Genomic DNA, 15,682 nt, shown 5'->3' on the forward strand with positions numbered 1-15,682 from the left:
CCTCTGCCTGGCTTCAAGGGAGACAGAAGATTTCTCCCAGGGCAGTAGGGGAGAGAGTGGGGTTGAGTTCTGTCACCCTCCTTGATCCGGCTTGAAATGGGAGAGAAGACTGGCAGTCTGCCCCTGAGGTCGCTTCATCCTTGCACCCAGACCCCTAAAGTTATCCACTGGGGAAGCTGTGCCTGAGAAGTCATACTCCTGTTATCCTCACCTCACTGGCCAGCACCTAAGCCTCACAAAGTGTTGTTCTGCTGCTGCTGAGACAGCAGCTACTACAGCTCCTTGTGGCTACCAGGACATTCTGTTCTTCATGACTACTCAGGGTATGTCAACAAATCCAGTCCTTGACCAAATTCAAATTTTCAAAAGAAGCTTTGCTAAAAATAATAAGCCTGTAAGTGTCTGAGCCTAAGAGAACTATGGCCACAAAATTGATTGAAGCCATTAGCAAACAAAAAAATCCCAACTTGAGGCTGCCTCGGGTAGGCACCACTCTTGATTGGGTTGGGGCACTCCTGCCTAGAGAATCACTAAAAGGGAAAAGCTTGACCCAGGTGTGAGAATTTATTGTTAGAGGGGCAGAGCTCCCCTAGTGGCCAGGCAGGTGCTAGCAGCCCTGTTCCAGCGGCCCTGCTAATCTGGTGGGTCAGTGGAAGGAGCCAATCCGGAAGATGGATGCTGTGTGCTTCCATGTCCTCATCCACCCACTCTGCCCATAATGCATGGACTCTCTGACAGTCATCTCAGGTTGGCCTCTATTTTCATGCATGATTCTTTAGTCAACACTACCGCCTAGTACATTATTTCCTCAAGTAGAACACAAACACCACCCATCTGCTACTAACACCTTCTACTCCCACCACATTAGGGAAAGCTTGAAGTAGATGGAATGTAGCTGGTACGGTGGCTTGAGCCTCTAATCCCAGCTACTTAAAAGGCTGAGGCAGGAGGACTGCTTGAGACCAGGAGTTCAAGGCTGCAGTGAGCTATGGTGGTGCCACTGTGCGCCGGCCTGGGTGATGGAGTGAGAGCCCTTCTCTAAGAAATAAAGTAGATGAAACTCTAGGACAGCCCATTAGAGATGGTGCCAACTTCCTACCGTCACTCCTATCACCTGTGATTCATTCATTTAATATTTACTAAGCCATGCTTGTGCTAAGCACTGGAAAATTTAGATGTATTATCACTTCTCTGACGCAGAGGACTGGCAACTCCAGTACATACTGCAGGGGCTCCCTAATCCTAGATTCAATGTCATAGTATGAGTTGAGGGCCTTGGAGATCAAATCTCTTCTACAACCTCCCCGACAAGTGGTAGTCCAGACTCTGAACTCCAGCTATGAGCCCAGGACAACTGCTTACTCCTGTTATCATTTCCTTGTCATGTCCTCAGGAACTGGGACCAATCACATACTTCTCACTAGTGATACCTTGGGAGCCATCTGGGGAGAGGCTTTAAAACCCATTAGACCAGCAACTCTTCAAATGTGGTCCTCAGACCCCTAGGGTTCCCTAAGACCTTTTCAGGGGTCCATAGGTCAAAATTATTTTCATAACAATACCAAGACATTATTTTCCTTAGCTGGGGATGGTGGCGCACACATGTAATCCCAGCTACTCGGGAGGCTGAAGCACCAGAATTGCTTGAACATGGGACACAGAGTTGCAGTGAACTGAGATCACACCACTGCACTCCAGCCTGGGCAACAGAGAAAGACTCAAAAAAAATGTACTTGATGAAGTAAAAAAAAATTTTTTTTTTTTTTTTTTGAGACGGAGTCTTGGTCTGTAGCCCAGGCTGGAGTGTAGTGGCATGATCTCGGCTCACTGCAACCTCCACCTCCTGGGTCCCCATTCAAGAAATTCTGCCTCAGCCTCCTGAGAAGCTGGGATTACAGGCACATGCCACCATGCCCAGCTAATTTTTGTATTTTTAGTAGAGACGGGGTTTCACCATGTTGGCCAGACTGGTCTTAAACTCCTGACCTCGTGATCTGCCTGCCTCAGCCTCCCAAAGTGCTGGGATAACAGGCATGAGCCACCACGCCCAGCCTAAATGTATTAATTTAATTAAACCTTAATCCTGCAGGAAAAGTCTTTTCAACATTCTGTCTGATAAAGTGGGAAGTATGCATAAGGCATTTTGCATACCAAGGTATGATGGTTTTCAGGAGAAAATAACTTAGACCATTCTTTGAGTTCGGAGCTGAACTAGCTGCTTGTTTGTGGAATGCCACGTTTACTCAAAAGAATGACCGACAAACTGGTTATCAGACTTAGGTAGCTGGCAGAACTTTTATAAAAAGGAACAAAGTAAGTCTGTCACTTCAGGGAAAAATCTGACAGTGTTTGTTGCCAATGATACAGTTCAGGCTTTCAAGTGAAAAATAGAATTTTCGAATACTTGTATTTGCTACATGAGCTTCACAGCTTTCCAAAATTTAAAACTTAAAGACTTTACTGTTCTCCAGTATAATACTATGAAGAAAAACAAAGACTTTACTGTTGAAACCTATTGTGATTTTTTATTTTATTTTTATTTATTTATTTATTTATTTATTTATTTAAGACAGAGTCTTACTCTGTTGCCCAGGCTGGAATGCAGTGGTGCAATCTCAGCTCACTGCAACCTCCACCTCCTGGGTTCAAGCAATTCTCCTGCCTCAGCCTCCTGAGTAGCTGGGACTACAGGCGCCCGCCACGACACCCAGCTAACTTTTTATATTTTTAGTAGAGATAGGGTTTTGCCATGTTGCCCAGGCTGGTCTCGAACTCCTGAGCTCAGGCAATCCACCCACCTCGGCCTCCTAAAGTGCTGGGATTAAAGGCATAAGCCACTGCGCCTGGCCTGAAACCTATTGTGAATTTTTAAATAATGAAACATTAATATTTGGAAGATTTGCATAGCTCAGTGAATCAATTATTTTTCATATGACCAATGCACGATGTTACAAAATCATGCATGGGTAAAAGATCCAATCAAGGTGCAGTTCAGGAAAACGGATTTTTTTTTTTTTTTTTTTTTTTTTTTGAGACAGAGTCTTGCTCTGTCACCCAGGCTGGAGTGCAGTGGTGCAATCTCGGCTCACTGCAACCTTCACCTCGCAGGTTCAAGTGATTCCCCTGCCTCAGCCTCCCGAGTAGCTGGGATTACAGGCGTGTGCCACCACCACACCCGACTAATTTTTGTAGGTTTAGTAGAGACAGGGTTTCACCATGTTGGCCAGGGTGGTCTCAAACTCCTGACCTCAGGTGATCCACCCACCTCGGCCTCCCACAGTGCTGGGATTACAGGCGTGAGCTGCCGCACTCGGCCAAAACAATGGATTTTAGTTTAACAGTACAAAAAGGTCATTGATATTGTTTCAGGTTCTACATGGCAACTGCCCCTTAAGAAACTGCCAATTATCAGCCAGGCACAGTGGCTCAGGCCTGTAATTCCAGCACTTTGGGAGACTGAGGCAGGAGGGTAGCTTGAGCCTAGGAGTTTGAGACCAACCTAGGCAACATAGTGGGACACCATCTCTACTTAAAAAAATACAATAAAATAAAAGGCCAGGCATGATGGTGCACATGTGTAGTCCCAGCTACTGGAGGAGACTGAGTCGGAGAGAACACTTGAGCCCAGAAGGTCAAGGCTGCAGTGAGCCAAGCCGTGATTGTGTCACTGCACTACAGCCTGGGTGATAGAGCCAGACCTTGTCTCAAAAAAATCATAAATAGGCCAGGCCTGGCATGGTGGCTCACACCTGTAATCCCAGCACTTTGGGAGGCCAAGGCAAGCAGATTACTTGAGTTCAGGAGTTCGAGACCAGCCTAGCTAACACAGTGAAACCCCATCTCTACTAAAAATATAAAAAATTATCCGGGCATGGTGGCTGATGGCTGTAGTCCCAGTTACTCGGGAGGCTGAGGCAGGAGAATGGTGTGAACCTGGGAGGCGGAGGTTGCAGTAAGCCGAGATTGTGTCACTGCACTCCGGCCTGGGCGACAGAGCGAGACTCTGTCTCAAAAAAACAAAACAAACAAACAAAAAAATACAACAGTTAGCTGGGTGCGGTGGCTTATGCCTGTAGTCCCAGCTACTCAGGAGGCTGAGGCAGGAGAATCACTTGAATCTCGGAGGCAGAGGTTGCAGTGAGCTGAGATCGCCCCGCTGCACTCCAGCCTGGGTGACAGCACAAGACTGTCTCAAAAAAATAAAAAACAAATAATAATAATCATAATAATAAATAGACAAGGCTTGGTGGTTCACGCCTGTAATCCTAGCACTTTGGGAGGCCAAGTCAGACGGATCACTTGAGGTCAGGAGTTTGAGACCAGCCTGGCCAACACGGTGAAAGCCTGTTTCTACTAAAAATACAAAAATTAGTTAGGCATGGTGGTGCATGCCTGTAGTCCCAGCTACTCAGGAGGCTGAGATAGGAGAATTGCTTGAACCTGGGAGGCGGAGGTTGCAGTGAGCCAAGATCGCACCACTGCACTCCAGCCTGGGCAACCAAGCGAGACTCTGTCTCAAAATAAATTAAATAAATAAATAAATAAATAAATCTTTCCAATTGCTCACCTGTTGTGAGACCAGATTTTCTTCATATGTCTCAGTAACCAACATAAAGCAACAGATCAAATATGAAGGAGATATTGAGAATCCAGCTGTCCCCTTGGAAGCCGGAGAGTAAAGAGATTTGTAAAAATGTAAAATAATTTCCATACTCTCATTAATTCGGAGAATGAGAATATAGTTATCTTTCATTTAGAACATTATGTTAACATGGTTAATGTGTAATGAGTTTATTTTTGTTATTTTTAACGAATTGATACATATTTAAAAGTTTTCTCAAGTTTCATTTTAATATGGCAACTATTGGTAGATATAACCCACTTCAACAAAAAAGCTGTTTGGGGGTCTTCAATAATTTTTAAGAGTGTGAAGGGTTCTAAGACCAAAAGACCCACACCATATTAGTGTATTTGAAAAGTACCCAGAACCTGGTACATAAAAAACTCATCTGGCAAATGTTCATGAAGTGCCAACTCTATGCCTGGTGCTGTGCTAGGCCTTGGGGATTCAGAATTGAGAACAATCGTTTCTGTTGAGGACTCACAGACCGGCGGAGGCGCCAAACCGGTATGAGAACAGTTATACCATGGGCCTAGGATGAGGGTGAGAGCCCGCACCAAGTACACGCACCTATTAGGTGAGGCGGTGGGAAGAGTAGTGGCCAGGGAAGGCTTCCCAGAAAAGCTGACATTTGATCTGAGTCTTAAAGGCCACTAGGAATCAGCCAAGGGGAAGGGCATTTTAGGGAGAGGGAACAGAATGCATAAACTGTGGAAGCTTTAAGAAAAGTATGGCTATTTCCAGCTCCTGCACGTAGCTCATTACGAATGCAGCATGAGGTACAAGTCTGAATACTGGGGGTGAGGTTGGGCATGGAAGGAGATGAGGCCGGAGAGGCAGGCAAGAGCCAAAACAGCAGGGCTTCTATACCATATTAAGAAATGTGGATTCTTTTTTTTCTCCTCAAAACAGGCAGGGTGCCCGCACGCCTGTAATCCCAGCTACTCAGGAGGCCGAGTCGGGAGGACCACTTGAGCCCATAAATTCAAGACCAGCCTGGGCAATCTAGCAAGCTCCCGTCTCAAAAAAAGGTGGGGGAACAGGGATTAGGGAGGGGTTTGGAGGATTTTAGATAATATTCGCATTAACTTTTAAAAAGTTATTTGACAAGGTCATGGGACAGTCAAATGAATGAATGAATGGAGGAACCAGAAGTAAAACTACAAAACACTTAGACTGGAGAATGCATAAGGAGCGGCCAGAAGCCAGCCCAGACCGACCCGAGGAGGAACCTCATTGGTAGAAGCAGCCTCTCCAGGATTAGGGGGATGTGAGACGCGAAGGGCAGGGGAAACCCAGTGGTCCAGCATAGGCTACTGGTGGATGAGGGGTCTTCCATGGAGTTAGAGGAACACTGCCAGGTCAGGCCAGGGTTGCTCTCCGTGTGGCTAGCAGGCAGCTAAACAGATCTGAATGCATTTCCACGCCTCCTCCCTACCGCCCCGGCCCGCAGCCTCGGGTTCCCACGGTCCCCAGTCCACTGCAAAATCCAGGCTTCCCGCCCCTCTACGACTGGAGGGTAGGGGCGAGGCTAGCAGCTCCCTCCCGGCTTCCTCCGCTTGTTCTCTCCTCCCCTTCCCCCTCCTCCGGGCGGCTCTCCACTTCCTCTCCCCTCACCCCACCCCAGGGAAAAACGAAAACAAACACCCTTGCGCCCCGCACCTCCGACTCCCGCACCCCACGACCCGGCTCCGGAACTGCTTTGGCGGCCTGGGTCGGAGAAGGCACCTCGCCCCGGACCCCCTACGCCCCGCAGCTCAGTGACTCTTCGCCTCGCCCCTCGCCTTCCCCGCCCCAGCCCGACTCCGCCTCCCAATGGGGAAACATCCCAAAAAAGGGCAGAAAAGAAATTTCAGCATAAAGTTGGCCCACTGGGAAAGAGGGGAGCGTCCGCGGGGAGCGGGGGAAGAGAGGGAGGGCGCGCGGAGGGGAGTGGGGCCAGGCGAGCCGGGGCCGCGGAGCGGAGGGGTTCGTTACCCGTCCGGGTGGGAGCGGGGGCGGGGAACGCGCGGTGACCAGCCCAGCCGCAACCGCGTGGAAAATATGCGGGACACGTGGGGGGCTGGGTGGGGAGCTGGGTCCTGAGCCGCCGGGCGCTCGCAGGAAGGGCCTGGCTCCAGGGGCGGGGGCTGGGAGGGGAGGCGAGGGGATGAGAGGTCAGGCCGGTCCCGGGGGCAGCAAGCCCGGCCACACTCCGCACCGCGACCGGGGCTCTGGGCTCGCCTCCTGCCTCAGTTTCCCCAAGCCCCCGATGAGACTCCGCTACTACCACCACGTCGATAACGCAAACTTAGAGGGACTCTGGGTAAACTGAGGCACTCAAATTGCCGAGGAGCTCCGCCTCTCAAGAGACATTTAATCCAGGGGGATTTGCAGGAAACTTCTAAATTAAGGGTAGCGGCTGCTGCAGCTGAGGGGGGGCACGCCGGTCGCTGCGCCTGGGCAGCTGCCGTGAGCTCACGCCCCGAAATAGCCCCAGGGGCCCCAGCCGCAGCTGCCACTGGGTCCGGCTGTCACTCAGAGGAAGCACGGAGCCCCCAGCCCAAAGGTCCCCTCCCCTCCGCAGCGCCGGAGTTTTTCCAGCCGACCTTCTGCTACTTTTTCCTCCGACGGCTGGCGGGGAAGAGGGGAATGGGGGCGGGACCCCAAGGGAGGCGGTCCCCAGTGGGTGGGCGAAGGGGGCGGGCGCGCCCCCCGGCCGGGCCGTGCTTCTGCCCCTACAAGGTTTGGGCCGAGGTGGGGGAGGGTCCTGGTTGCCGGCCCCGCCCGGTCCCTCCCTGCCTTTTAGGCGCCCGCGCGGCCGGGACGTCCCAGCTCCGCTTGGTCCTCCTTGCCTGCCACCCGTGCACCCAGTCCGCTCAGCCAGCCCAGTCCGTCCAGTCCTCACCGCCTGCCGGCCTGCCCACCCCCCACCGCAGCCATGGACGCCATCAAGAAGAAGATGCAGATGCTGAAGCTGGACAAGGAGAACGCCATCGACCGCGCCGAGCAGGCCGAAGCCGACAAGAAACAAGCTGAGGACCGCTGCAAGCAGGTTAGGGCCGGGCCCAATGCAGCCTGCTCTCCCCCGCGCCAAGGGCAGGGGTGGGCTGCTGCCATGGGTCCCCCAGCCCTGGGCCTGCCCACCAGGGCTCTCTCCCACCCAGTGTGCGGGCTGGGCCTTCACATTACCCTCAGGGCCTTCCGCCAGAGCCGCTTATCTCCCCTACCCATAGCCTGGGGAAGCCTCAGGACCCTGATTTCCACTCCTGCCCTTGCTGAGCGTGGTTGGTCCTGCTCCTTGGAGCTTGAAGTTTTTTCTCTGTACAACAAGCCCCACCAGCACCCTTGACTGGACTATCCCTCTTCTGTTATTCGCTTCCATCTCAGTAGCCTCCAAATCTTAGTAGGGCCCCTACACGCACCGTGTCTCCATTCTGGGCCTGGGCCCCCTCCCAGCCTGGCTGACCAAGTCCCGTCTGTCCCAGCTGGAGGAGGAGCAGCAGGCCCTCCAGAAGAAGCTGAAGGGGACAGAGGATGAGGTGGAAAAGTATTCTGAATCCGTGAAGGAGGCCCAGGAGAAACTGGAGCAGGCCGAGAAGAAGGCCACTGATGTGAGTGTGGACTTGGGGGACAATGGGAGGAGTTGGGGCACTAGGGAGGGGCCCCCCAGGTATGGGAATAAGGGGATTAGGGGCACCTTATCCCCTTGTGTCCCCAGCACCAGGAAATAAATGGTTTCATCTCAGTAACCAGGGTTAGGGTAACCTTACACAAGTAATCCAATACAGTGGATAAATCAAAACCACCTACCACTCCCCCCAGAGGACTTAGCCCTGTAATTCTGTTTGGTTCCAGCTTTTAGAATGTACAGTGATCAAGCAGTGAGTCATTGTGGGGGTGGAAGGTATAAGAATTTACCATCTACCTCAATTAATCCTCCAGCTGAAATTGGAGAGGAGACTGCAGCCATTTGGGGGTGGGGGGATGTGGGTGTGAGGTACTAGCAGGCAGGAGGAGGGAGAGGGATCCAGAGATGAGGCCTCACTTGAGTTACAACCCTAAGGGGCCATTAGAAATTCCCTGGCCTTGACCTCTGGCTTCTACAGCCCTGCTGTGCCCTGGGGCCCCAGCGGCTCAGTTTCTAATGGCTCCTCATTTACCCTCATTAAGCTGTCAGCCTGGAGACCACGCCAGGCCACAGGGCAGAGGGACAGGGCCACAGATGCCAAAGCAGCTACCTGGACAGGTTATTTACCCTGAGATTTCTCTGCCCACCCACAACCCCAACCAGACTTCACTTCCTGCCATTCCCAACCCCCTCCTTAAGGTAGGAGAATGGCCATATGGCTTTGGACATGGTAGTTTCCCCATTTTCTGCCTCAGTTTCCCCATCTTCCTTCCACCCAGGATTGTTTTAAGATGAACCTATGGTTAGATTAGCATAAAGCATGGTCTGAACATCAGAGATGACATTGCTGTTTGTGTCGACTGCTCATGTTCCCAGCCCCCCAGGGTTGGGCTTCTGTGACCTCCAGCCTCCAGTTTTGGTTCTCCACCAGTCCTGGCACTTGGGAGGGAGCTGACCTGCAGCTGCTAGCACAGACGACCCTGGGCATCTGACACTCTATAAATAACCAAGGCCCAGTGCAGCTGGAGGCAGGATTGGAAACCCAAGGAGCTGGTTGGGGCTGGAGGGGCGGGGGGGACAGGGACAGAGGTGGGGAGGCAGAGCCACGGCACCAGAAGCAGATAGGAAAGACTGCCCAAGCTTATTGGTGACCTTGAACACAGCACTCAACTTACATGGTGCCTCAGTTTCTCCCTCTCTCTTGCTTCCCATTTTTCTAATGGGGACAGTAGTGCCTGTCCTGTGGCTAGAGAGCAGCCCCTGTAACTGGGAAGAGCTTGAGGGGCAGGAAATGGCACATATCAGTCCCATGATGAGGACTTCAGGACCTTCCCAAACTTTCCAGTCTTTTGTCACTCCACCATCATGAAGAGTTTTTCTTTTACAGTCTCACCTCTCTCTAGGGTAGTCCTCCAATGTTCCCCACAGTGATTCTTCCCAACCCCCAATGCTGTCCCCAGAATCCTTCCACACTGAGTCATCCGGTCCTGTGCCCATGATGGGCCCTTGTCACTCTAGGTGGCCAAGCTCCAGGTGCCTTCAGCACCTGGAAGACAAGCTACCATCTACTCTCTATATATGGTGCTGTTTCTCCTGCCCTACAGTCCTACCAAGGACCTGCTTCCTATGCTGTGTCCAAGTGCTGCTCCCAGCCCCTCCCTCCACCTCCTTCCCCTACACAGGTCCTCTCTCCTCTCCACTCTGGAATCTCAGGGTCTCTGTGTCCTTGTTTGTGACAGAGAAAGGGGATAATCTAATATTTATGGAATATGGACCCTGTGCAGGCAATGTATTCAGTGCTTTCTGCATGTTATTTTACGATTTCCCAAACTTGGTATATCATCAAAATCACTAGGGGGCTTTAAAAAAAAGAGAAGATTCCCAAGCCCCCACCCTACACATCCCAATTCAGTGAATGTAGCATGGAGTAAGAGAACCTGTTTAGTTTGATGGACCTCACTGGGGGTCCTGTTGATTAATTGAGTATCAGAAATACTGGATTATCTCAGAACAGCCTTAAGAAGAAGGAACTGTTATTGTTAACTCCAACTTGTGAAGGAGGAAACTGAGGCTTAGAGAGGCTAAATAAGTTGCCCACAGTTACACAAGTGTTGAGTGGCTGAGCTGTGGCTCAAAGACAAGTCTGACTCAGAGCTGATGCTCTTAACACCAGGCTGCGCTGCTCCTCTCATTTTCCTTTATTGGCACTTGCCTTGCTCTGCCCTTTTTCTCAGTGTTTGAGCAGTTTTTATGAATTTTTTCCAAAACCTCCATGGTTTTGCCTCCTACTGCAAGCCCAGGGGCTGAGTAGACATCTCTCACACTGCCCCTGCATTGCCCCCAGCTCTCTGCTGGCCTTGGCAGGGAGCCCCTTGCTACAGCCATGGGTGTCCCTTATAGGCCTGCTCTTGGGCTTCTTGCTGGGAGTCTGCCTTGCAGCTGATAACAGATTACATCACTGAGCTTGATTCTTTTTTTTTTTTTTTTTGAGATGGGATCTTGCTATGTTGCCCAGGCTGGGCTCCTAGGGTCAAGCTGAACTCCCGCCTTAGGCTCCAGAGTAGCTGGGATGACAGGCGTGCACCACCATGCCCAGCATCACTGAGCTTGATTCTGTGACGGGCTATTCTTAGCAGCAGTGACGTCTGGTTGGCCTGATTCTTTCCCCATCCCCTTACCTGGGCCAGGCTTTGCTGTGTAGGAATCAGAGCTGCATCAGACCTGGCCCCAGCACTTGAAGTGCTCTCACAGGGAACAGGAGGACTCGTGTGCAGGTGACCTTTGGGAAACTAACTGTGCACGGTGCAGGAGAGGCCCTGCAGCAGGGGAGCGGAGCTCGTCAAGCAAGGAATGCATGTTTTTTTGAGACGGAGTTTCGTTCTTTTTACCCAGGCTGGAGTGCAGTGGCACGACCTCAGCTCACTGCAACTCTTCCGCCTCCTGGATTCAAGTGATTCTTGTGCCTCAGCCTCCCAAGTAGCTGGAATTACAGGTGCCCACCACCATGCCTGGCTAATTTTTTATTTTTAATAGAGACAGGGTTTCACAATGTTGGCCAGGTGGCTCTCAAACTCCTGACCTCAGGTGATCCACCCGCCTTGGCCTCCCAGAGTGCGGGGATTACAGGCGTGAGCCACCATGCCCGGCCTGAATGCGCTTTTTTTTTTTTTTTTTTTTTTGAGACGGAGTCTCGCTCTGTTGCCCAGGCTGGAGTGCAGTGGCCAGATTTCAGCTCACTGCAAGCCCCGCCTCCCGGGTTTACGCCATTCTCCTGCCTCAGCCTCCCGAGTAGCTGGGACTACAGGCGCCCGCCACTTCGCCCGGCTAGTTTTTTGTATTTTTTTAGTAGAGACGGGGTTTCACCGTGTTAGCCAGGCTGGTCTCGATCTCCGGACCTCGTGATCCACCCGTCCCGGCCTCCCAAAGTGCTGGGATTACAGGCGTGAGCCACCGCACCCGGCCGAATGCACATTTTTACTGGAGCACAGTCTGGGGAGAAGATGACTGGTTGGGAAAAAATTACATAGAATGTCTAGAAACCAGGAAGCCTCAGTTCTTTCTGAGAAGAATCTTGCCATCCTCTGGAGCCTCTCTGATCCTTATCCAAGGCTAACGAGGCTTTTTTGACACCTGACCTCTGACCCACAGGCTGAGGCAGATGTGGCCTCTCTGAACCGCCGCATTCAGCTGGTTGAGGAGGAGCTGGACCGGGCCCAGGAGCGCCTGGCTACAGCCCTGCAGAAGCTGGAGGAGGCCGAGAAGGCGGCTGACGAGAGCGAGAGGTGGTTGGGGCCTTGGAGAGGATGGTCCGGGAAGGAGGAGGGAGCCTGTCTCTGCTAATCCTGACCCCACGCTCACCCTCTCCCTGTCTTTCAGAGGAATGAAGGTCATTGAAAACCGGGCCATGAAGGACGAGGAGAAGATGGAGCTGCAGGAGATGCAGCTGAAGGAGGCCAAGCACATCGCTGAGGATTCAGACCGCAAATACGAAGAGGTGACAGCCTTGCCCCTCTGCCTGCTCGCTGCCCAGCCTGCAACATGCCCAGTCCTTCTCCACTGATCTACCCTCTCTTTCTCACTTCCCTCAGGTGGCCAGGAAGCTGGTGATCCTGGAAGGAGAGCTGGAGCGCTCGGAGGAGAGAGCTGAGGTGGCTGAGAGGTAAAGATACCCTGGGGTGGCAAGTGGGCCCATTGGCCCTGGGGCCTTCCACATAGTGGGGAGGTAGCGTCCTAGGCTTGGGGCTATAGGGACAGGCCCTGTTCTCTGACCCCTGCCCGCTGCCCCCAGCCGAGCCAGACAGCTGGAGGAGGAACTTCGAACCATGGACCAGGCCCTCAAGTCCCTGATGGCCTCAGAGGAGGAGGTAGCGACCCCTCTGAACCTTTCTGGGCAATGGCGCCTTCTCTCAGCTCACCTTCCCTCCGTCTCAGCACTGCAGACTGCTCTTTCTCAGCTGCTGGGGATCAGGAAGGGCCTGGGGCTTCTGAGCCCTGCCTGCTATCACTCTCACAACTTTGCTCTTCTCTTCTCTCCTCCACCCATCCCCCGCTGTGCCATCTCCACTGTCTGGCTTCGCTGTGCCCTCACACCCCGCCCCCCCCGCCACACACCCCCTGCAGTAAATGTGGGGACCTAGAGGAGGAGCTGAAAATTGTTACCAACAACTTGAAATCCCTGGAGGCCCAGGCGGACAAGGTAGACGGGAGCAGAGGGGCAGTGAGGATGGGGTCCCACAGGGGAGGGAGGTGAGAGGCCCAAGGCAGGGAGGGGCTGGGTGTTCAACAGAGGCAAGATGGCCAGGAGCCTACGGGGTACAATGGAGAAATGAAGGATCTGTGGTGGTGCTGTACTGATGGCCTGTGTGTGTCCCCAAAAGTATTCCACCAAAGAAGATAAATATGAAGAGGAGATCAAACTGTTGGAGGAGAAGCTGAAGGAGGTGAGAGTCCTCTTCCAGTTCCCAGTCTCCCCTCAAGCCACCCTAGTCCTTGCCAGAGACAGCCTGTGGCAGGACACTTGAGGGTTGGGATGGGCAAGAAGCTTGACTTAGGCAGTAGTCTGTGGGAGGGCCTAATTCTTTGCCATTTCTCCCACCCTGCCTTTACCCCCAGGCTGAGACCCGAGCAGAGTTTGCTGAGAGGTCTGTGGCAAAGTTGGAGAAAACCATTGATGACCTAGAAGGTAAAAGAAGCCTTTATAAGTAGGTCCACACCTGCCGTGATTATCAGTCTGTCCCATACCTTCTCATCCCATTTTATTTGCTACCAGTAAACTAGGATTGGACCACCTAGGACCCTACCAACTCCCCAGCTCTGTGGGCCACGTCTACAATTCAAGTAATTGTAGCTGCCCACGGCACAACAACTCCAGTGCTTCTCAAACTTCAGCATGCATGGGAATCACTGGGAGATTTTTAAAAACAGATTTCTTGGCTCTGCCCCAAAGAGATTGCTGACTTTGGGCCGGAGGATTTACATTTCTAGCTAGTTCTCTGGTACTGCCGATGCTGCTGGTCCTCATGCCACACTCTGAGTGGCACCCATATAGACAATTGCGTCCCCGAGTGTAACGCAGTAGAGTTCTAGCTCAGAGACTGGCTTATTAACTAGAGAGCTATTGGACTGAACATCTAGGTCTGCATGACAACACTCATAGAAAACACTGTTTTAAGCTAGATTTGGCAAAAGCAAACATCCAGATATTTGTGAGTCTGTGGCTATTTCTATTGTTAACGGTGTTGTGGCTCAAGTTGCCTTTCCTTTTTATTCTGTGCTAACCCTTTCACTTTCCCACTTCTCTCGCTTCCAGCCTTCTCAGGCAGCTGCAGTTTTACCTCCGGCTTTAGGAGGTTTGCGCTTTCTGGCTCCAGCACCCTCCCTCTCCTGCAAAGCAAGCACTTCTGCTTGTGGAGAGCACTGTGCCCACAGCTCCCTGGGGAGACAGGAGCTTCTGTGGGTAGAGCCAATTTGGGGTCCAGAGAAGGACAGAAAAGAGATGGGGTAGAGATGGGGAGAAGGAGTTCCCGACAGCCGTCCAACCTGTTCCCTGGCCTCCCTCTTTCACTCTGTCTTTGTGCACCTCTGATTCTGTTTTTCTTTCCATTGCCCTCTCTCCTTCCTCTTTCCCTCCACTCCCTTTCCCACACTCCCACCTGTTTGCCTCCCTGGACCCCCCCAGATGAAGTCTATGCCCAGAAGATGAAGTACAAGGCCATTAGCGAGGAACTGGACAACGCACTCAATGACATCACCTCCCTCTGAGCCCCACGCCAGCGTGGCCACCTCAGCCCTCTTCTCTCCTCTCCTTTCTATTCTCTCTATGGGGAGGGGAGCAGGCAGGAGGAGCAGAAATTGCCAACATTGCACAGCCAGGCTGGGAGCAGCCTAGGGAGAGCCCCTATCATGCCCACCACCCACTCTGGCACTGGCTTCATCCTTTACCTGTCCCCTCCACCCCCCTTTGCTGCTTAATAAACTCTGAACTTGGTCTCCATGCTGTTTTCCTGCCCTCCAGAGAGCACCTCTATCGCCACCACGGAGCACTGGTTCACTCCTGACACCCTGACTCTTACTGACACCCCCAGCCCCTGCACTGAGCCCACCCACAAAACACCATGGCCCACGCTGAAACCCCTCTGCACAGGCACTCCCTGGCTGTCGCTCTCTGACTCACCGCTGCATGTGGACACGTGTAGCCCCGTCAAACCATGACCCCCTCTGGTGCCAATCACTGACCTCAGAGCACTTAGCTGGGGTTCCAGGATCAAACAGAGTGACTGGAAAGGAAGTAGGGTGGTGAGGTGCAGGACAGGGGCAAGAAGGTTGCAAAAGGTCTGGAATGGAGCTTGGAAAAAATGTTGGATATCTGCAACATGGGGCTTTCACTGCAGCGGCAGGTCTGTTTTCTACCTCAAGTCTGTCTGGCCCTTCCTTTCCTGGCGCAGTCTTTGTCTTACCTTCTGTCTCCAACTCTCTTAAACCTTCTAAAGAGGAGGATAAAGTAGTTTATGACTCAGGCCTCCCCACCCCACCTCCATGACCCTAAGGCCTTGAGTGAGGCATCCATGTCCGTCTTGTTGCCCTCATCCTGGTCAGTCCATCCATTTGTCCCTGCCATGGGGCCCTGAGGTCCCTGAATGCATGTGTCTTCCTGTGTCTCCTGACCCACTCAATGTTTATAGGTCACCTTCCCCTGGCCCTGCCCCCCTACGTCTCCCCCTTGTGTCTCCCTCCTCCCTCACCTGCTGCTTCCCCTCACAGAGACCTTGGCCAGTGCCAAGGAGGAGAACGTCGAGATTCACCAGACCTTGGACCAGACCCTGCTGGAACTCAACAACCTGTGAGGGCCCGCCCCACCCACAGCCAGGCTGTGGCTGCTGCCCCAACCCAATAAAACTGATGTTACCAGCTTCTCAAGGCCCTTTAAGCCTTTCTTTGGTGTTGGCAATGGA

At 52.5% G+C, this 15,682-nt stretch overlaps 1 protein-coding gene across 6 annotated transcripts; it reads left to right on the plus strand.

Moving 5' to 3' along the window:
• The first annotated feature begins 7,433 nt into the window (after positions 1-7,433).
• Positions 7,434-15,647, plus strand: TPM2 (tropomyosin 2). 6 transcript variants are annotated; one of them, XR_001440010.3, is made up of 9 exons: positions 7,434-7,655; positions 8,089-8,214; positions 11,880-12,013; positions 12,108-12,225; positions 12,320-12,390; positions 12,520-12,927; positions 13,109-13,171; positions 13,344-13,413; positions 14,410-15,647. XR_001440010.3 is itself a non-coding variant. In XM_077965947.1 (9 exons), the coding sequence occupies exons 1-9, from the start codon at positions 7,542-7,544 to the stop codon at positions 14,490-14,492; spliced, it is 855 nt and encodes a 284-aa protein (XP_077822073.1). In that variant the 5' UTR covers positions 7,434-7,541; the 3' UTR covers positions 14,493-15,647. The 6 variants fall into 6 exon arrangements, 4 of the variants coding, with proteins under 4 accessions (XP_077822073.1, XP_014972973.1, XP_077822074.1 ...); XR_001440011.3 differs by having other exon boundaries at positions 15,492-15,647; XM_077965947.1 differs by having other exon boundaries at positions 12,520-12,595.
• The last annotated feature ends 35 nt before the right edge of the window (positions 15,648-15,682 follow it).

The sequence above is a fragment of the Macaca mulatta genome, chromosome 15 (assembly GCF_049350105.2).
Source record: "Macaca mulatta isolate MMU2019108-1 chromosome 15, T2T-MMU8v2.0, whole genome shotgun sequence".
Taxonomy (NCBI): Eukaryota; Metazoa; Chordata; class Mammalia; order Primates; family Cercopithecidae; genus Macaca; species Macaca mulatta.